This window comes from Protopterus annectens, chromosome 1.part1 (assembly GCF_019279795.1).
Source record: "Protopterus annectens isolate FY-2018-M chromosome 1.part1, PAN1.0, whole genome shotgun sequence".
Lineage (NCBI taxonomy): Eukaryota > Metazoa > Chordata > Ceratodontiformes > Protopteridae > Protopterus > Protopterus annectens.
In genome coordinates, this window is record NC_056726.1 from 1731969401 (window position 1) to 1731992483 (window position 23083).

General features: G+C 42.1%; 1 protein-coding gene across 1 annotated transcript in view; it reads left to right on the forward strand.

The window, feature by feature from the left end:
• The window catches only part of LIN28A (lin-28 homolog A), a 414829-nt gene extending 392283 nt beyond the window's left edge, over positions 1-22546 (forward strand). The window contains exon 5 of the mRNA XM_044089592.1: positions 21084-22546. Coding sequence (XP_043945527.1) covers positions 21084-21297 — 214 coding nt within the window. The 3' untranslated portion in view covers positions 21298-22546. The remainder of the gene's footprint in view (positions 1-21083) is intronic.
• The last annotated feature ends 537 nt before the right edge of the window (positions 22547-23083 follow it).

The following is a 23083-nucleotide window of genomic DNA, read 5'->3' on the forward strand; positions in this document are numbered from 1 at the left end:
ATTGCCAGAATCTGGCAATCTTCCGGTATTGAGATGGGCCATTTAGGGGGTGAGAGGGGGTGAAGTTGGCACTGAATCGATCTGCCAGGATATTGGCAATATCCTTGGGATCAGTATATTTAATGCCATTCTGTTTTAGCTCAGAGCAGATCTGAGCCTTGCCATTTAGATTCTTGACATAGTTATAGAATGCCTTGTGGTTGTCTTTGGAATCTTTGGCAATTTTATTTTCGTAACTAGCTTTGGAGGATTTTATGAGGGATCTCGGTTTCTTACTGAGGCTAGTAAGGGAGTTTTTTGCATCCTGGGATTTTCCTCTTTTCTGCAACAGTTTCTTCCTTTTGTTGTAAAGTTTGCTTATGGCAGGGGACCACCAGATTGGCTTCCTTTTTTTGAATGAGAGCATCTTGGTTCTATTTGGGATGGCATGATTCATGCATGAGTGGATGTGCTCGTACAGTGCCTTAGTGTTGGATTCAGCAGTTGAACTTTCAGTTCCCGTCTGCATAGGTGTCATGAAGTTTGTCACTTCTGACTTGAGTAGCATGAAGTTGGCTTTGGAGAATTTTTTTATGGAGGTTTCCTTACTGGGGTGCAGGGGTGGGATGTGGATGTTAAGGGTGATTAGCTTATGTGCACATATGCATACAACAAATTTGTTGATCTGTCTCCTCTGACCTGTTTGCTAATGTAGTCCATCACCAGTTTGAACAGCAATGTGCTCAGAGATGACCACTGATGCACACCCACTCTCACGGGGAACACCACTGTAAGACCAAACACTGTTTGTATTTGAGTCATTGGGTCATAATACATAGCTTACACTAATTCTACCAATGTTTACGGTACTTCAAACCACCTCAGGACTGCCCAAATCAGCTTTCTTGGGACCTTCTTGAGCTTTTTCCAAGGCTAGGAATGCTCAGTTGGACTCTTTCCTCATGTCTAGCTTCTTCTCGACTCTCTGTCTCACTGCAAACATCAGGTCACCTGTGCTGCTTCCTGATCTGAATCCAAACTGCTCCTCTCCCATCTTACTTTCAACTACTCTGCGAATTTGTCAGTTACCCTCTATAGAACTTTCATGTAGTGTGATAGGAGTTTCATACTACCTACAGTTTTGATGGCCCCTTTAAGCATACTTGTGCCAGTATACAAGAACATTCTCCAATCACCTGAGATACGCCTTTCTCTCCACACTGCTATGAGTAACCTCAGAAGCCATTTCTCCCCTTTCTCACACAGCATTTTTATCATACCTGCTGTGTCCTCATTTCAGCCTGCTACTTACCCTGACTTAATTTTACTTAGTGCTGTTCTTACTACTTCTGCATTCAGCTCCTCTTCTTCTCTCATCGTATGCTGTGTCTGAGGCAGTACAGCTCTGGGTTTTCTTCATTTAGAAGCTGCTAGGAGTACTTCTTCCATCTGACTTTTATGTCATGTGGACTGGTGATCAGGTTGTTGCTGGCATCCCTTATGAAGGGTGTCTGACTATCTTTTTTTATTTTTCTGTCATTGCTTTGCAACCTGGTATAGTTTTTGTGCCATCTACTGATCACTTTCCAGAAGCTGGTAGAATGCCTCTGATGCCCTGTTCTTTGCTATTGCAACTCCTTTCTTAGCATCTTTGTTAGCCAACCAGTAGTTGTGCCCCATCTTTTCTGTCTCCCACTTTCTCCTACTCTCCTTCTTTCTTTTGATGACTTCCTGGACTTCTGTATTCCATCACCAGCTTTCCTTATATAACTTATTTCTATATCTGTCTAAGCCGCATATCTGTTCTGTAGCTCTTGCATATGCTGTTTTGAGGTACTGCCATTCTTATTCAACTCCACCTATTTCCTCCTCCTTGAGGTACTAGAGCCCTGAGTAATTCCTTGAACTCTTATGCTTTTGGTCTCTGTTAGCCTTTATAGCCTTCTCTGACCACTTCTTGCAGCTTATTGTGGCAACCAGTGTTTTATGCTGTGGGTTGACTTTGCAATAATTGATTCTACCCCAATGCCCTTGCCTTACCAGGAAGTCTATCCACATTGCATGTTTGCCACTCTTGTATGTGATCTTGTGACTGTTTCTATTTCTGATCCCTGTGTTGGTTGCTATCAAGCCATTTACTAGAGAGAAGTCTAGAATTTCTTCTTTATTCCTGTTGCCCCACCTATGTGGACCCAGGCAGTTCTCATGTCCTGTTCTGTCTGTCCCGATATGTGCATTCAAATCACCCACTATCCACACTGATTCATGTTGTCCTGTTTTATCTAGTAGGTCCTGCAACTGCTATATGAATCCTTTCTCTTCATCACTGTCAAAGCCTTACTGTGAGCAGGCTGAGATTATGAATATTGCTGTATCATTACACTGGAGTCTGATTGCCGTGATCTGTCACTAATTCTGATGACGTCTATCACTGCTTTCTGAAGCCTCTCCCTCATCACAATTCCCACACCATTTCTATCCTGTCCTCCAAGTAGTAGACTCTGGATCCCAAGCCAAGTAGCTTTGCTGCACTCCCCTTCCATCTTTTCTCCTATATACACAGGATGACTGGTCTCCTCCTCACCATCGTGTCATCAGCTTCCAAGCTCCATCCTGTCAGTGAACCTACAATGAGTGTAAGAATTCTTAGTTCATGTTTGGCAGGTTGATTGGTTTTACATCCAGCTTTCGCTCAACAGAGCTATCCCTGGTAAACCAAGCTGGTTAACTGGACACTGGCCTGCCAGTAGCTTATTGACCAAGGGCTGCCAGGCTTTATGGCAGGCAAACACTGGCCAATACAGGCACATGTACCCCTCCTACCATTAGCATGGATCCTGGGCATGTCAGAGTAGGCCAGATCCTCCACCCACTTACCACCAGCAAATGCCCATGCCCATTTAGCAGGATTAGTCTTCATGACTGAATCACCTAGAGCCGTATTTTTAACACTGTTGAGTAGTTAGCCCTGTGATGGTTCACAGTCTGTGATCTGTGTTCTCCTGTTTTTAGAATTCTGCACACCGCAGTAGATGCCCAAATTGGTTGGTCTATACAACTCTTCCCCCTACAGGGCACCGTGTAGAGTCTGTGCTGCTGCCACAGTTCCATTCTTTGAATTTGAGATGGAAATATTCAGCATATTAAGTGGGAGGAATCCCACAGAGACATGGGGAGAAAGTACAGTTGTGTAAAATCTTACCCTAACAGCAGATGTCCCTCTCTTCACTGTTGCAGTATTCTTTACAATAGGGAGAGTAAAAAAGCTCAAGAAACAGAATGGGAGGCAGAAGGCTGAGACGAGCCCTCAACAATCCCATACAAAATGGCTCTAGCAAAACCTGCTCTGGCCCTAAAACACATATCCAGCTTGTAATGCATAGTAAAGGTATGCACTGAAGACCAAGTAGCAGCTTCAAGGAAGGAACTGGTGTCCGACCCCTTGAAGAAACCACCGGAAGAGGCAACAGCTCTAACAGAAGTGGACAAAGATTTGCCATGAAAAGAATAAAGAAAATAAATGGCCTTCCACATCCAGGAGGAGATCATTTGCTTAGAAGCAACCAAATACAATGTCCTGGGATGAAAGAAAACAAAAACCTGGGCAGACTTATAAATGTCCCTAGTTTTGTCCAAGTAGTACCTGAACTGTATGTGCAAATCCAAAATATGCAAGACCCTCTCACTAGCAGACTGAGAAGAAGAGAGCTATACTGACTGATTCAAGAACAATTCATTTACTACCTTGGGCATAAAAGAATGATTAGTACAAATGGACACCCTGTTCCTGTGGAAAAAAACAAAAAAGGAGGAGGAATGGTCATAATTGCATGGGGCACAGAAACCCTCCAAGCAGAAGTAAGAGCCAACATGAGTCTTCCAGGTACAATGTTGCAAAGCAGCAGAATCTGCAGGCTCAAGTCAATTTTTCCAAAATAAAATTAAGGTCCCAAGGAGGAGGAATAGGTTTCCTTGGAGGCCTAAGATGCAGGACGTCTGTAAGAAACTATTTGACCTCAAAACAAGAAGCCAAGGGAGGATTCAAGGACAGATTAGCAGAAATGGTTGACTAATGGGCCTTCACAGAAGAATAGGCCAAGCCAGACTGGAGCAATGTACACAAATAAGAGGAGTACCAAAGGGACCCCCACTGAAAAAGGGTCCTGGTTACAAGCATGGCACCAGACAGGAAATCTTTTCCATTTGGACATGTAAGATTTTCTGGTTGAGTGTTTCCTTGCCTCCCATAGAACCCTGAGTACATCCTCAGAAAAGGGAGTTTTGATCCCTTTCAGGCATCTGTCACCCACACTATCGGTTGAAGAGTGGACAAGTGAGGATAGATGAGACCCCCTTGTTTGTGAGGAGGTCCAGCTGGAGAGGTAGCTTGTGGTGATTGCCCTTGGCCAGATAAATTAAGAGGGGGGAACCAGTGCTGTCTTAGTGAAAAGGAAGTCACTACTAAGATTTTTGGAGAGTCCAGCTGAATCTTCGGCAGAACTCTTGGAAGTAGAGGAAGACGAGAGAAAGCATAAAGAAACATCCCCTTCCAAGGTAAAAAAGGGGATCCATCTTCCACATCAGCTGGCATGGCACTCTGGAACAGAAAACGGGGAGCTGCCTGTTCAGAGGGGAGGCAAAAAGATATACCTGTGGAATACCCCACCAATGGACAAAGTCCTGAAACACATATCCTTGAAGCATCCATTCTTGAGCCTGTGTTTTGGACTGCTCAGAGAGCCTGCCACTAGATTGTGCTCTGAAGGAATGTGTACTGCCTAAAGAGCTAACTGATAACTGAGAGACACCTCCAAAGCCTGAAGAGCCATCCTGCAGAGGAGGTAAAATTTCTTTTCAAATATCCTACTGCTGACCCAGAGATCATTTTCCATGGGCCTAAAGGTATCAAGGCAACTACAGCTAAGAATCCTACCCCTTTGGACAGGGATTCCAGAGCTTTGGACAGATGGGGGTAAGAAAGTATATACCTCTGCAGCTCTTGTCTTTAGGGCTTTGAATTGTCAGTTTCACATGCTGAAGTACCCACAAGATATTATGGAATTTACGGAACTTGTTAAGCAAAAAATAGCTACCTTTACAGACTGTGCAGAAAATAAAGAATTGCAAGAGCTTATGCATTCTGCAAGCCAAGTCAGCAAGCATACATTACAGTGTGGCTTTGATGCCCTAGAAGCATCTTACAGGGCAGCAGTCACTGGTTCTGTACTGAGAAGACATGTTTGGCTTAAGGAGCACACCTTGCCAGATCATGTCAAATCCAAGTTACTAGACGCTCCTTTGAACACGGACAATCTGTTTGGTACCAAAGCAGAAGATGTTCTTAAAAAGATGGAAGAAAAAGCTAAATCTATGCAGACAGTCAAAGAATTCTTACAAGTACAGCCTCCTAGATTCAGTAGGCATTGCCCCTCAAAACATTGGTCCTTTCCAGCCCCCTCAAGGCCATCTCAAACTAGACCCAGGGGAAACAGACCCCGCAGACTACAATCTCAGGGTACGCGGAGATCTAAGCAATGGAGTGCCTCCACCTCTAAAGCAGGGAGTGCTAAACCACCACCTTACAGAAAGAATTCCCAATGACTTTTCAACTCCACCCCCCTCCTCTGCCCAACTGCTTGTGCCCCTAGGAGAGAAACTTGCCCTTCATCCAAAAAACTGGATTCCCATCACCAAAGACCGATGGGTCCTCAACATTGTATCCCAGGGGTAAAAACTTTACTTCCACTCACTGCCAACCCCAAAAGGGTTCCCAGACCTCACTCTAAACCAGTGGGTAGAGGCTCAAACCCAAGTCCAGTCCCTGCTCTCCTGCAGAACACTCCCAGAGTATTCACAAAATGCCTTGGTCCAGCCATTGCTTACTGCAGACAGAGAAATTTTCAAATTTACCCATACTTGGATGACTGCCTGATTCAGGCAGACAGTCAGGAAATGCTGTTGCACCACCTGACATTTGTAAAAAAAAAAAAAACTACTAACCTCCCTGGGGTACACCATCAACGAAAAGAAATCAAAACTAGTCCCCAGTCAAAAGATTGTATTCCTGGGAGCAAGCTTGGACACAGCATCCCAGATGGCATTCCTCACTCCAGAAAAACAAGCCCATCTTGCAGGTTGTTTTACTCAAATGACCACCAGAACCCAGCTATCTGCAAGGAAAATCCTGCAAGCCCTAGGGCTCATGGCCTCATGCATCCTACTAATTCCATATGCCAGACTGCATATGAGGAAACTTCAATGGTACTTAAAAAGTCTTAATGCCAACATTCTCAGGACCTGGAAACTGTCATTCCCATAATACCCTAAGGACAGAGTTTCTTTGGTAGGCAGCAACATGCAGCCACAACAAGGGACTGCCCTTCACCCAACCCCATGTCACCCAGACCCTAACCACAGATGCATCAGACTATGCCTGGGGGGCACACATGGACGGCAAGTGCATTCAGGGGCACTGGAGCCCAAGTCAAATGCATCTGCACATCAACCAGAAAGAGATGCTAGCTGTGCAGCACACTCTGACAGCTTTCAGATCCCTACTCTCACCAGGACACCTGATAATAAAAACAGACACCACCTCAGTTATGTGGTACATCAAAAAGCAGGGGGGAACCCACTCTTACCCACTCTGCAGGCTAGCCATGGCCCTGTGGAACACAGCCTTGGACATGCAGGTACATCTGCAAGCTCAATTCCTGCCAGGCAAACAAAACCCACTGGCAGACAATTTAAGCAGAAATCTCCTAGACCCACACAAGTGGCAACTAGAGCCATGCACCTTCAACCTTCTGATTCAGAAATGGGGGACACCAGTGGTGGATCTCTTCACCTCCCCCTGCAATCACCAGCTCAGAAGATTCTGCACCAGGACACCTCACAGCAGGGCCTGGAAAGTGGATGTTCCCTATCCTTCCAGTGGGCAAATCTCTCAATCTATGGCTTTCCCCCTCTGCCCCTCCTCTCAAGAGTATTGCTCAAGGTAAGACGGTACAGACCAAGGACAATTCTGATAGCCCCAGACTGGCCAAGCCAACACTGGTACCCACTCCTGTGAAGCCTGTCACCGGTGCCACCCTGGCACCTACAGCAGAACCCAACCCTGCTCTATCAGCAGGGGGGGGGGGGCAGACATTGCATCCGCAATGCAAACCCTAAATCTTGCAGCCTGGCTTTTTCCTTGAATTCACCCCCGTAACCAGCCTAAGCAAGCAGGTGCTGGACATCATCCTTGAAGCCAGAAGACCCATTACAAGGAAATCCTATGCTGATAAGTGGAAAAGGTACTGCTCTTGCTCTTGGATTCAATCTAAAGGAGAGGACACAACTCTGCCCTCCCTGCCTCTAATCCTAGATTACCTAGCAGATCTACTCCACAGAGGCCTGTCCTTCTCTTTTAAGATCCATGCCTCTGCCATTTCGGCTCATTACAAGACTGAGCCACCTCTCTTCTCTCACCCTGTTATCAAACAGTTCCTGAGAGGGGCAAACAACTTAAGGCCACCAAGGAGAGCACTGAGCACCCACCCCTGCTTGGGATCTTAACTTTGTATTGGAAAAGTTCATGCTACCCCCCTTTTGAGCCTGCAGTGTCTCCAGAGTTAAAATTCCTCCCTTGGAAAACAGCCTTGCTTCTGGCCATCACTTCAGCTAGAAGTGTGTCTGAGCTACAGGCACTTATGGCTGTGGAACCCTTCATTATTTTCCATACTGACAGGGTTTCCCTAAGAACTAACCCTTCCTTTATGCCTAAAGTGGTGTCTAGTGTGGCTCTCAACCAATCTATCTATTTGCCTACCTTCTTCCCTAATCCTCAAAATAAAGGGAAAGAATCCTGCACTCCTTGGATGTGCACAGACAGCTCAGATTTTACCTTGATAGGAGTAAGCCCTTCAGAAAATCTGACCAGTTGCTAGTCAGCTTTGCAACAGGGGCAGAGGGCAAGGCCATTTCAAAGCTAACAGTTTCCAGCTGGATAGCACATTGCATCCATTTCTGCTACAAGCACTATGGGAAACCAACCCCTTAGGGGGTCAGAACACATTCCACTAGGGCAACTTCTACCTCTACAGCATTCCGCACCACCTTAAGCTCTTTTTCTAGGCATCAGAAGTCACTGACAAGTGTGCCTGTGAACACATTTAGCACAGGACAGGTTTTAAGTTAGCCATAGTGCTCTAGAAAGAAAGTCATGTAAGCAGGTGACAGTACACCTACTCAGTTTGCACAGAGTTGGATGAAATGTAAAGGCAGATTGGGGTTGGTGAATAAGATCCTAACAGGGACATCCTGGAAGCTGCTACCTTGAGTTCCGTACACTCGTTCACCAAGCATTACCACCTGCCTATCTTTTCCAGATCTAGGGCAGGTTTTGCAACAGCAGTCCTGCAAGGCATTCTAGCCAGCCTTAACTCTTCTTGATTGCCTCCACCCTTCTTCAGCTTTGGGGTGATGACTGCAACAGTGAAACATGAAGACCATAGTACAGTTGTGTACACTTACCACAAATGTAGATGTTTGAGTGTATTCACTGTTGCAGTCCTGGTTTCCCTCTCTCCAGCCCCCTGGTTTTCTCTCTCTTTCTCTCTCTAAACTCTCTATGTCTTTTACTACCCCCCCCCCCTTTTCAGGAGTATTGGTATTCGTATTTACTTTTTACTGGTGGTGTTTTCCCCCACCATAACTTAGCTCCCTATTGGGGGGCTCCTGACATTTGGGGCAAAAAAACTGATGTAATGGCATCAGCTGCCTGTTTTATACCCCTGACGACCTGACGTCAGTCCTGGAGCAACAGCATCCAATGCAGAAGTCTCATGTATTTGGGCCGACTGAGGGCTACCTGCAGGCAGATAACCCAAGTGTGATGACTGCAATCATGAATACACTCTGAACATCTACATTTATGGTAAGTGTACACAACTGTACTATTTTCAAATCATTTTGAAACATACACTAAACATAAGAGAGAATAATTATTTCCAGTTCTGCAAGCTGGCAGTAAAGGTATGGAAACTGATGTGAGAATAATGCCTATGTTTTCAAGCCTGTTCCATCACCTCAAACCAGAACTTCCTAGATGACCAGTTGTGCAGGCCCTTCTCCAGAATGAATGAGTGGCAATTGTACAAGAAAATCTTTATCCTGATAATACATAAATTTGGGAATCCCAGTAATGGATTTATTCACCCCAGCACAACCATCATCGTCCACCTCCCTTTTTTCCATTTTCAGCATGGGGTTGGGGTGTCGTGTTAACTACCATCACCATCTCTCTCTCGATTCAATGCCACACTCCTGCCTTCTTTGACACTCATGCCTGACTAAAACAGATATTCTCTCACACAATCCATCCACCTGTTTGCCGGATGCCCTCCTTTCCTCTTGCCTTCTTCTTGTCTGTCCCAACCATTGGGTTAATTCTGCCCCATGTACCCATACAAAAAGCCTGAGCATTCAATGTGTTCTCCACTGCCCAAAACCAGGACCTTCTGTTGATATTCCCATAATCCCACACTTCCAAGAGTATTTCTTACAACAAAAACAGATCATTCTTAGAGCCCTCTTCTGTGTTAATTGCAACCATTGTCTTCCATTTAGTCTAAGTGAGCTTGGTAAGACCTCTGCCCCTTCTAAACTACCAACAAAAGGGAGGTTTCTAGATTCACTCATGTCAACACCCTCTGGTTGGCTGCATGTATGTTCTCAGCCCAGTTCTGTTCAGAACTGTTCCAGTGACACGATCAACATTCTCCAGGAAGCCCAGCACTAGGATGTCTTAGTTGTTGAAATGACAAAATTCAGTATTTGCTGTTCTACCTGGGTAGAGCCAACAGCTGCCTTTCATACCACCCATTCGCAGATGTTTAGAAGAGCTATTTAAAGAAGATCCAAACTTACCTTTCTGTTAAGGTCCACACATTAGCCATTACAAACTGCATCCCTATGGGTCCTCTTTGTCATCCCATTTTGAGGTAAAGCAATTCCTAAAGAGCCTCTTCTGTCTTAGGCCTTTATGGAGATCCATTCCCCCTCCTATAGGGCTTGAACTCTTGTAGAAAAACTTCCCATGCTTCAGTTTTGAGCTAGTTAGATCAGCAGTTGTGAAATTACTTTTTTGGCAGACTCTGTTCCTCATTGCTTAGACCACTCTTTATAAGAATTCTGAGTTGCAAACTTTGATGTGAAAAGAAGCTGTTTTAGTGATGTAGAGGTATAAAGCCCTGACTACAACCCAGGTGACCTGGGTTCATTTAGTGGCTCAGGCATCTGGCAGAGTGTCAAGAAGAGAGATGAGGGTTACAATCCCTGGTGGGAGGGTGATTCCATGAGCATCTCCTGTCATGATCCCTGGTGAAGGCTGGAAACTTCATTCTAGGAGGTATGTGCCAGTGGGGGGATAGGGTGGGAACAAGGCTGAGTTGCTGCAGAGGTGGGGTGATATGTTGAATGTCTCCATTGCATGCCCAGCCTTTGGACATAGCACAAAGGGGGGAATGTCACAGGCGTAAGGAATAAAATGCCCCCCCCCAGTGATTGAGAATGGCTAGACCCCAAGATGCCCTCAAGTTCTATGTCAGCCCCATCCACCTGATGATGGACATGTTGCACTGGGCAGGAAACCATAGGATGTTGCAAGAGGGACAAAACCATTTTCAACCCCCCACCCCCACCCCAAAAAAAAAAAAAAAAAAAAACTTTGTGATAAGACCCATCCTACATGCATTCTTTCTCAATGACCGGGTAGCCCTAAGTTTTCCTTTTTACCAAAGTTTTTTATTACCTTTTTTTCCCATTTTGAATAAAATTATCCAGCTACCAGTCAACATCATCATCAATATCCTTTTTCTCATTTTTACATAAGGTCAGGGTGTTGTCAAGTGTCACCACTTCTCTGGATTCAGAGCTACTCTCCTACTTTCAACAGTCATGCCCTTCTGCCTCAGGTCTTCAGTCACACAACTGTTTTTCTCCTTTTTTGCCAGGAAAACAAGGCAGACCTCTGTCAAAATAAACCTTATTTGAACGTCTTGCTCTTTATGTTGCTGTCTTTTATGACAATTATTAAAGTGCTAAAAGGCCAGGTGATGGTAAATTCCACCAGAGCAGCTGCATCTACAGCTGCTTTCTTACACCAAGTATCTATGAGGTTGTAACCTGGACCACCTTCCACATGTTCTCTAACATTGGATGTATACTTCAGAAGCAGGGTAGGTTTTGCTGTTGCAGTTCTGCAAGGTATATTGTAACCTTCTCTGTAGTCTGAGGTTAGTTGACTCCTTGACTAACAAACTGCTTTAGTATTGTTTGCATATATATAACCACTGATACTGCAGCAGTGATCTTTATGATAAACATAGTACAGTTATTTTGACTATACTTGCCACAATAGTAGATGTTTGAAGAACAATATCATTTCTGTAGTATAGGATGGGATCTTATTCACCTTCCCCCATCTGTCTGTACATTTCACCCAACTCTGTGCAAACTGAGTAGGTTTATTGTCACCTGCTTACATGACTTTCTTTCTAGAGCACTATGGCTAACTTAAAACCTGTCCTGTGCTAAATGCGTTCACAGGCACACTTGTCAGTGACTTCTGATGCCTAAAAAAAGAGCTTAAGGTGGTGCTGCAAACTATCTCATTTACTACTGAGCAGCAAGGGCGCCCGCAGGCAGGTGCAAGGGGGTGCACTTGCACCCCCCTGGAATCGGCTAGAATAGATAATTACAAAAAAAGTTTTTGTTTTCGTACATTCTCCTTTAAGAAGAAAGAAGTCCGAATAGTCCAGTCGCAGGCATGCTGACATCATCGCTGTCAGTTAGAGGTTTGTGAGCGGGAACTCACACAGGCGGGACGTGAAACAAACGGAAGATGACCTGGGACACTTAGCAAGCAGAACCTGAAATGAACGGGAGGAAGATGGGACGTGTGTGTGTGTGTGTGTGTGTGTGTGTGTGTGTGTGTGTGTGTGTGTGTGTGTGTGTGTGTGTGTGTGTGTGTGTGTGTGTGTGTGTGTGTGTAAAATGCCCCAGGTGTACATGGTGGTGGGTAGAGAATAAGGCTTGAACCCTGTACCTTGGGCCAGGTGGCAAGAGCCTGAATTCCCTACCCACCACCATTTGTAAAAATGTTGCAGGATTTTCCCTCATACTTTTTCTGTTCCTCATAAAATATGTGGTTTCTGCATTTGTGTCCTTGTTGCTTGACAGCTACATGTTCTTTGGTCTTATTCTTGGCTGTCTGGAGTGTTTCTCCCTGGGCCTCTGCTAAAAATTAGCTTTTTTTTTTTTTCAAAGTCAGACTTTCCTGGTTAACAAAAGTTAAAAAAAATGGACACACTTGTCAGACTTCATATTCTTCAGAAAGTGCATGGTAACAAAAGCTTTTATTCTAGCAATTTTCTAAGTGTAAAAGATGGATATTTGAAATGTATCCCTGTGTTTGGGACTGTATCCCCCCCCCCCCCCATTATTGGCTTCGTCCAGGTTTTGTGCTAGGGTTGAGAGTTATGGTAAGAACTGAATTCACTGAATATGTTTGGGGGCTGTATTCACCCAGTATTGGCTTTGTTTAGGTAGTGTTTGGGACTGTATTCCCCCCATTATTGGCTTCATCCAGGTTTTGTGCTAGGGTTGAGAGTTATGGTAAGAATTGAATTCACTGAATATGTTTGAGGGCTGTATTCACCCAGTATTGGCTTTGTTCCGGTATTTATTGGCTTCATCCAGGTTTTTTGCTAATGTTGAGAGCTATGGTAAGAACTGATTTCACTGAATATGTTTAGGGGCTATATTCTCCCATTACTGGCTTTGTCCGGGTGTTATTTGCTAAGAGGTTGAGAGCTATGGTGAGAACTGAATTCACTGAATGTTTGGTGGTTGTAGTCACCCATTATTGGCTTTGTTCAGGTCTTTTGTGCTAAGAGGTTGACAGCTGTGCTATGGTGAGAACTGAATTCACTAAATGGTAGCTATTTAAGTTTCAGTCTTCCTCTTTCACAAAACAGTTGATTTGGCGTAGTGGTATGTTGCTCTGACTGTTTTGCACGGGGTCCCCTGGGTTCAAGACGTGGCAGTGAAATGTATGGTGGTAACGCAGCATTTTATTCTAGCAACTTTCAAACATTATACAAGCAATGTTTAAACTGTGTCCCTGGTTTTTGGCCTTTTGTCCCCCCCCCCAATAAATTTTGGCTTTTTCCAGATTTCTTGTGCTGAAAAGTTCAGAGATACAGCTGAGTGTCGAGTAGATTTTACAAGGAGCTGAGAGCTGCAGGGGAGCAAAAGTTTAGTGCTGCTTGTGTTTAGTCTGCTTGCATTGTTAATAGCACAACAGATAGTGTACTTGCTTTAGATGCTGAAGGCTGTGGGTTCTACTCCCACAGTAGGTAAATGCATTGCTGATGCTGTATTGTGTTGTAAAGGGGTGGATGCTGCAGTCTGTTTGGCAAAGATACCTAGTAACTATGAACCTGTTAACAGTTTGCTATCCATTCCCTATTGCGGTATTACTAGCTTTTCATTTTTTTATTGCATGCAACAAAAGCAATTTATTCTTCAATGGTAACAGGCACTTTATTTGTAGACTAAACAATGACATATAAAGTGTTTGCTAGCAGCAACCTCTTTATTAGTTACAATTTTTTCAATGTGGAGTTTACTACTTCAGAGATTGTGTATATTTTTTACTGATACTGGTGGACTTGAGTAGACTTTATGATGGAAATGTTCTGAATTGGGCAGTTTTGTCATTGGTGGATGCTTTTTGTTTCATTGTTTACTGGAAAAATGTTCAAAACAATAAATTTAAAATGCCCTCTAACAACTGTACTGTATTATACAAGGAATCTAATGTAATACAGTCAGGAAGGTGTATCAAAGAGCACGTGTATGTTATGTTCGAGGGGCCTATGATTTTGTAGACAGCCCAGAGTTAATATTTGCCATTGGCAAAATGTATTTTCTCTGAAAGTGGGTTTCAGTGTTGTTTCAATGCATGCGAGTTTCAAGAGCAGAGAAGTTTTAATGTTAGTCTATTTTCATTGTGAGACTGCATTGCTTTAACAGATATGTATTAGGGTTTGTGCTGTAAAATGCAAAATAAAACTTTCAAATGAAATCCTAAATCATCGCAGAAGTAAAGCAGTATGCACATTAGTGTTTATGATAAATGGGGCAAAATAACCAAGGAATGGGACATTGGAATGGCTGCAGGGGGGAGGCTCCATTTGACCATGATTTTGTGAGGGGGGGGTAGCAAGCTCAAACAGCCCCGGTTGAACTATACCTCTCAGTTGTCCATATCTTTGCAGAATGAATAGATATTTGCTGCTTATTTTTGGTTTGTTCCTCAAATTTGTGATTTTCTAGCAAATCATTTAGGAATGAAGCCATTAAATGACAGACATTGAGTTTCAGATGTCATAACCTTCAGAAAAATGCATGCTAATGCAAGACTGTCTTTACGTTTATACAAGAACAATTTTTAGTAGTGTTTGTATGTTCCCCAATATATTTGGCCTTGTTCAGTTTTCCTGCATTAAGAGGTTGAGAGGTACGTGCAAATCACTTTGTAGATTAGGAATATCCAAACATCTCAATTGTCCCCAATTCTGGCTCAAAATGTTGCTCTCCGCTAATAATCCCTCCTCCAAAATGGCAATTTTGGAAGAAAATGTGGAGGGTTTACAATTATATATAACTGTAATGATCACTTATAGATTACCTTTATTTCAGAAATGCATGTGGATGCTCTTATTTTGTTAGCTGCTTCAAGTTAACTGTTAATATTAAAAGGTGTCCCTTTTTGACAGGTATTTTTGCATCACATTTTGGTCCGTTTTCATAAAATTGTGGTTTTCTGGCAAATTAGTGGCAAGTCATTAAAGATTGAAGTTAGAAAATAATGGCAGACATTTGAGTTTCAGATTTCATACCCTTCAGAAAATTTGTACTAATGCAAGATCTACCTGTTCTATTTAAGTTATAAGAGCAATATTTAAAAATTGGCCTTATTTTTGGGCTTGTGTCACACTTCTAGTTCTATGTATGGCTTTGTCCAGATTTCTTGCTCTGAAGTTGAGAGGTATGAGTGTCAGATCCATCACTGTCAGCCAGAGACATTTCAAATTGTGACATACTTATTGCACCCCACTCCCCATTGTAGTGGCTGTGGATGTGTCCATGGAAGGCAAGGAGCAGTTATGCAGTGTAAGTGTGCAGAGTATTCCCCCATCCAAAGTAGATCACAAATACGACTGTGGCTTTTCATCTGTCCTTGATTTTGCAAAATGTTCTGGTTTTCTATCAGATTTTTGTACTGTTGATTTATGCTTCTTATTCTGGAACTGTATGCTGTCACAGTGCCCTGTTGCTCTGTTTAAGTAGCCATGGTTTAATGAACATCAGGTAAGCTTGTCGGAGATTGTAAGATGCAAGTAAGCTTTAGTAAGCTTGTCGGATATTGTAAGATGCAAGTAAGCTTTAGTAAGTATATTGTTAAAGAATTACCAGCATTGAAAGCCTTTTCGTTGTTGCCATGCAGAGAATATTTACATGACTAGATAATGTATAAGCCTTGGGTATTGAAATGCATATGACAGTATTTTATTTATTTTATTTGCAGTTGGTTTGCCAGGATAGTCCATTGGGCCAAATGAACCCGTTTTCAATGGAGTCCTGGGAGAAAAGCTCCAAAACTAAGTAGGTTATTAATAGATATGCAAATTATACAATTACACAGAAGTTAATCATACAAGAAATAACAATTTGCAAATAATACAACAAAAACTAGAGTGAGTACAATCTAGTGATGAAATTAATAGGTAATACAGACTAAAGGGAAATTTAGCACAAAAGCACTGAGAAATAACAACATATTTGGAAGCATTTCATGACAATATTGAGGAATAATAACATATTAGGAAGCAATGCACAAAAGTACTGAGAAGCAATAACGTATTAGGGAAGCAATACTTGGGAAGTGTGGCCTAGTATATTCTTTCTGATTATTGTAGGAATAATAATATGTATGAGTTAGGGTGGGTAATTAGGAAAGTTGCAGGAGGAAACAGAGGAAGAAAGAAGATGGAGTTTGCAAGTGTTAGTTATGTGGGTGGGAGCAAGAGCATTCCCACTGGGATACTAGATGTGAGTGAAGAGATCTTTTAAATATAAAATGGTTGGGGTGGTGCGAATGGAAGGTGGTAGGGAGTTCCAAAGGCATGCAAGGCCATAAGACAGAAGATTTTTGCCTGGGGGACGAGTTGGTTTATAGACTTCTAATAGATTTTGATTGTTGGACCTTAATACTCTAGCAGGAAGGTGCATTTTAAAGGCTGATGAAAGGGAGGGACAAAGGGAGGGGTTGAAAATGAGCTTATGTGCAAGATTTAGTTGAGTATATGTGAGATAACTGGGTAGCTCTAGCCATTTTAGTTTTTGGAGAGAGGAACAGTGGTGGGTGGAGGACTTGTGGTTGGTAGCGAACTTGGCAATTTTGTTGTAGCAAGAGGAAAGTTGTGTTTTTAGAGAGGTCTGTAGATTAGTTAGGTGTGGAGCTCCATAGAGAAGGGAGGGGATAAGAAATGAGGTAGAGAAGGTGATTTTGGTAGCAGGTGTAAGGTAATGATTTTGTCGGTAAAGCATACCTAGTTTTTGATGGGTTTTCTTGATATTTAACTGTAGGTGGGAGTTGAATTTGAGCTGGTTATCAATTTGGACCCCAAGTAACTTGGTCTCGGACACCAGTTCCAGGGGTAGATTATTTTGTCTAGAGATGTGGAATGTATTTATATTGAAAGAAGTTGCCTTAGAGGGGGTGAATAACATTAATTTGGTTTTAGAGGCATTGAGTGCTAGGTGATTCCTTTTCATCCATTGCTCAGTTGTTGTAAAAGCATCCTGAGTCAGTTTTAGGAGTGAGGGGATAGAGGTGGCAGCGCAGATAATAGCAGAATCATCGGCATATTGGATGATGTCTGAGAATGGGATAGAGTTGCGGAAATCACTTATAAATATATTGAAGAGAAAGGGACTCGGTATAGAGCCCTGGGGTACCCCAGTAGGAGTATTTAGAAATGAGGTGGCCTTTTTCCATTTGACTGCTTGAGATCTGTTAGATAAGTAGCTGGAGAACCAGTTCAAGGAGGAGGGAGATAGGTTAAGTTTAGAAAGTTTAGTTAGTAGCAGGCTGTGAGAGAGTGTCAAAGGCCTTAGAGAGGTCGAGTAGTAGGGTAGAAACAATTTGGCCAGAGTCGCGGGCTTTATTTACAGTTTCAAGGAAGGAGAGGAGGGCGGTCATAGTGCTATGATGTAGTCTGAATCCATGTGTGGGAGTTAGTAGGTGATTATCTAAGAGATGTGGAAGGAGTTGTAGTTGGATACACTTTTCTAGGAGTTTAGAGATGGGGACAGAATAGCGATGGGGCGGAAATTAGTAACATTGTTGTTGTTGCCACCTTTTATGTAGAGGTATGATAAAGGCCCTTTTCCAGACTTGGGGTACTATACATTCTTGGATAGAGCGGTTGATTAAAATGCTAATAGGGTAAGCGATTGCTTCAGCAGCTTTGCTAAGAAAGTAAGAAGGGATGTTATCAGGAGCATTGGTGCATGGCTTCAGTTTCATAAGGAATTTCTTTATAGTAGAAGTGGGTATAGGTTTAAATGAGAAAAAAGGAGTGTGAAGAGGGCGAATTAGGGGCAGATGAAGCTGATGAAGTAGTAGGAGTAGGAGGAGTGGAGGAATGGGAGTTAGTAGATGGGAATGAGGAAGTAGTAGCAGAGTGGGGTAGAGAGATGGTTGGGGATGGTAAGGGAGTTTTGGGGAATGTAGTGGTGTTAGAGAAAGATGATGTTAATTTGGAAATGGATTCAGTGAAAAAGAGTTAAATTGGGTAGCCAAGTCTTGGTCTGGGGTAGGGGTATCTGGTTTTCTGGGGTTAAGTAGAGTAGAGATACCTTTCCAAAATTTCTGAGGGTTTGATTTTATTATTTTGAAGTGTGGAAAAGTAGTTTTGTCGGTCGAAGAGCTTTTTTACCTTATTTCGAAGTATTTTATATTCATTGTAATAAAAGGACAGGATTACAGTATTTTCAGAAGCTCATTACATTTTATTGCAGACCAGTGTCTTATAGCTGTGTCTGTGTGTTAGTACACTTGTAGTTGGGTCAGGGTGGCTTTAATGGTATATGGTAAATAAGCATTGCTACCTTACTTAAAAGCCAAGCCCTGCAACAACTAGCTCCACACTGAAGTCAAACCACAATAGCTCTGGTGGGTAAATGTACTCTGTAGTAATCAAAAAAGGCAAATGTTTAAAATAACTACAGCTTATGTGCAAACACAATAGGTAGTGATGAAACAATGCTTTGCTAAAAATGCTTTAATGCTCCACATTGCTGAGCTGCAGATCAGTTATCACTGGCTACCAGGATTTCACCCACTTCAGCTCAAGCACGGTGCCGTTCAGTGCAACCTTCCCAGAACTAATTTGTCTGACCAGAATTATTTGGTGTGTGTATAAGAGGGAGGTAGCATACCCCTCAGCTGTCCAGATTTTTGCCCCATATTCCTCCTAAAAGGATTGAAGTTGCTAAATGAGACATTTCAGTTTTAGATGTCATGTCATTTAGAAAAATGCATACTAACACAAATCCTGTTACTCTTGCAATTTTCTAAGTTTCTGAGAGCCATATTTATAATCTGTCCCTATTTATTTTAGGCTTTGTCCAGATTTCTTGCACTAAGGTTGAGGCCTTGAGGGGTGTGGTATGTTTGTGAGAGTGAAATGCCCAAGTTAGAGTTAACAGGTGGAATTTTCAAGTGCATTTTCAAGGAACTGTAAGTTTTAAGGGAAGCTAAGTTCACTGCTGCTCATGCCAAGTCTATTTACAATGTGCAACTGTTTTGTTTAGCAAATGGTATCTCTATTGTGGTATAAAGTTTTAAAGCTATGTCAGTAGCACCACAAGTAGAATACTTGCATCTTAATGTAAAGGCTTGAGGTTCTATTCCTACAGCGTATACATTTGTATGCTGCAGTCCTCAGGATGTCCTCCTTTGGATGAGATGCCTAATAACTATGAACCTGTTTTTCAGCTTGTCATCCATTTTCTATTGCAATATACAAGCTTACCATTTTTTTTAATTTAACATAGGCAATTTATTCTTTGACGGCAACAGGCACTGAATTTGTAGATTAAACACTGAAATATACAGTTGTTTTCTAGCAACAACATCTTCATTAGTTTCAGATATCTTTAATGTGGAATTATTCAGATTACTTTTACTTCAGCAGAGTCACTCAAACAAGTGCTGCTGTATAATACAAGGGATATAATTCAATTATATATTATAATTAATACAATCTGGTAAATCAAATAACTTTTGCATGGCCCTAACGGTGTGCAAGGAGCCTATTGCTTGAAAACAGTTCAAAGGTAAATAACCTGCCACTGGCCAGATGCATTTTCTTTGAATGTGGGTTTCAATGCTGTTTCATTGAATGTGAGTTTCAAAAGTAGAGAAGCTTTAATGCCAAGTCTGTTTTCATTGTAAGACTATTGCTTTGTTTAGGTTTAGTAAATGTCTCAGTGTTTGGGCTATAATGTTTGAAATAAAAGTTGTAAATTAAATCCAACTGCCTGTAATCATTGTAGAACTAAAGCATAAAACAGTATGCACACAGATTTGAACAGTGTCTACAGTAAATGGGGAGAAATAGCCAAGTAATGGGACACTGGAATGGCTGTGTGGGCGGGGCTTGGGGTGGGTGGACTTGGGCGGGGCTGTGTTGGCAGGGGGCGGGGTGAGCTATGTGGGTGGGGCTCTGGGTTTGCACCCCCCCTGCAAAAAATCCTGCGGGCTCCCTTGCTGAGCAGTATGTGATGGCTACAGAACAGGGAAGAAAATGTTTATGCTCTGGAGACATCTGAGAGTGCTGGAATTATCTGGAAGGGCAGACATCTGTACTGAATATTTTGCATGTACTAGTAATTTATAATATAGCAATCATCCTGTTATTAGCACAACTGTACTTTTAAGGCACTTTCATACGTGCTTGTTCTGCACAATGTTTTTTCTGGGAGCAGATGGCATTATAGTGATAGGATTTTTCTTTCAGGACAGTACAGATTCACAGAAGGAACAATAGATTTCCACTTCACAACAAAGGAACACATTAATGGGAAATGGGGAGACAAAGTGGCTTTCAACTTGCATTCATTCTATGTTTGCTTAACCTTTTATTTTTGTCATTTCCTTTGTCAGTCTTGTAAATAACTGCATGGATTTTCCATCTGCTTAGTTTGCTTTGGGCATACGCTGCATATAAAGCATGACAAAGGTTAATTCACACCTGCAGCTCCTGCTATGTCTGATGGGAGACCACTGACTAGCATTACATCGAAGTACTATGTATTCGGGCAACTGCGGTGGTGGTGCTGCGGTAGCATTGTCGCCTCACAGTAAGACGTCCTGTTCGATTCTCAGCTAGAGCGTCTTCTGTGCGGAGACATGCTTGAATGGGCGTACCTTCGTTGAAGGTTGTGCATCAGTGCTGGCAACTTGGCACGTAAAAATCTACTGCCAATCATTAGCGGACCGGAGTTCCGCTGTGGCGACCCCAACCGGGAAAAGCCAAAAGACATAACAACTGTGTATTCAGGCAGACTTCACCTACTTATCATTAGGGTGCAGCAAACAGTTCTCCTTAAAGTGGTTCAATGTGCACACATGCATACTTGTTGCCTGTGTTAGTCCCACTAGGCTATTGGTCCCTTTTCGAAGACCAGGGCACTAGGAACTGCCCATACTCGTTTGATGATTCATAATCAGAGAGAGAAAAGGGCAGGAAGTGTAAAGATATCGGGGGGGGGGGGATACCTTCTGTCATGCCTAACTAATGATGAATGAACTTGCATATAAAACTGAATCACTGAAGATGGCGGAATAGGAATATGAATTTGGCAACAACAGAAAAATGTTCTTTTCATCTGACTGAATTACTCCTTCCAATTAATCTGATGAGTGAAATACTTGTTTTCAAAATGAATTTAAATTTATGCAGTATTTTTCTTTGTTTCAGATGTTATAATTGTGGTGAACTGGACCACCATGCTAAAGAGTGCAAACTCCCTCCACAACCAAAGAAGTGCCATTTTTGCCAAAGCATCAGTCACATGATCGCCAGTTGCCCAAACAAAGCACAGCAATCACCGAGTTCTCAGGGAAAGCCTATCAGCTTAGAAGAAGAGCAACAGAGCCTGAACGCATCCATCATTTCAGAAACAGCAGAGTAAAAGGGAGCTAGAGCAGCAAAATGCAATAATCCACACTCATGAAATACATGTGCCCCTTCTAAGATCTCCATTCGTTCCTTTTCAGAACCACTGTGCTCTCTGTGGCTGGTGTCCATTTTTTCAGCAAGTTATGATACAAAAAGTGGGCTTTTGATGAAAGTACATACACAATAACTTTGGCAAGTAACATGGCTCACTTTTAGTTCTGGAATGTTATGCAACCTTGAAATTCTAAAACTTGTGTGTGACATTCTTCTGTCTCTTATCCAGCCCTTGATAAAAGAAAGTGGTAGCAAAGGGAAAAAAATAAGCAAAAGGGAGATGGAGAGAGATGTACATGCAAATAATGGCTAGAATGTTAACAAACATTTTAGTGATTGTGTAATCTTGTAAGCCAAAATGCATTTTCAGTTGCTTCTGATTTGTCTACATGTCATTTAGCAACACACAGGCAACACATCTGTGAAGAGCAAAAGCATTGCCTAGAATTAACACTGCTGTCTGGTTGCTGTCTCACTGGATGTGATCGCCCAAAAAATACCCAGTCACTCGAAGTGTGTGTCTACTTATGCCAGGAATCATGCTGTGTAACACGCACCATCAGGATAGTTAATACAATTTCTAATATGCCTTCAAATACTTCAGCATTCAGATGTGGCAGTGTTTGCTTTCTGCCTTGCTTTTATATCTCTCTCTCTCTTTCTCCCACTACTGGCTTGCTAAAGAAGGGCATGGCCATTTTAATTGAGTTATTTTGTTTCTTTCTGAGCAAGAACTCAGCCCAGCACACTTCTTCAGGGAGACAAAAAGACTGGTCACTGTTCTCAAGTCGATGCAATGTGAAACTGCACTAAACTGTGCGTGTAACTTTCTTTTAGTTCTCTCTTTTTAATATAAATATTTTTTGTATTTTTATATATATGTTAACCTAAAATTATTACTGCAACTTGATCTCAGGAATATATATTTCCTCAGGGATAAATAATAAGATCAAATTCTATTACAAGTTTAATATGACATTGTTTTGTGCGTGTGTATGTGCATGTCTGTGTAACTGTATCAAATGGCTTTTAGGGTATATTTTTAAACACACTGTTATCCCCTTTATTTTTAACTGTTTTGTTTTTCATGTATGAAGACACGCTTTTCGACATATGTAGTAATGTCTCTGTAAAGAGAAGCATGGTCATGAAAAATCACTAGTTTCGTAAAGTTGCAGATCTACCTTCTGATAAATTTAAAGTCTTTCTTTTTTATATATTATTTGACACTTTTTTTATATTCATATTCTGCAAAGCGTTCCTCACCAATGGCATGCTGAAAAAGGTACTTTCAAATAACTATTTCTCCTACCTCTTAACAAAAAAGCAATTCCTAGATGTTTTCACCACACTTTCACCAGGTGATGCTTTGTGGTATGTTGGTTACAAATAGCTTACTTAGCCATACATAGTACATGAATTGTTAAGTATGTTAATGGGAAATTGAATGTATAAATAGTCCGCATCTCTTCCTTCTCTTTACAGTACAGTGAAATAGGACTTTTCTAAATGGAGTTGATTCCTTTTAATGAAAAACATTGAAGTCTACATTTGGTTTCAATGTTTAAAAAGTGAATTATGGAGTGCAGCAATTGTGAAGGGTTCTCTCAATTCAGGTAAAGTAGTAATGCAAGGGTTGTTCTCTCACTGCACTGTTATGGTGTTGGCGTACCCACAACTGAGTAGACTGTAATATGCAGCTAAAGGTTCAATGCCCAAACTTATTACTATCCTACTTTTGTTTT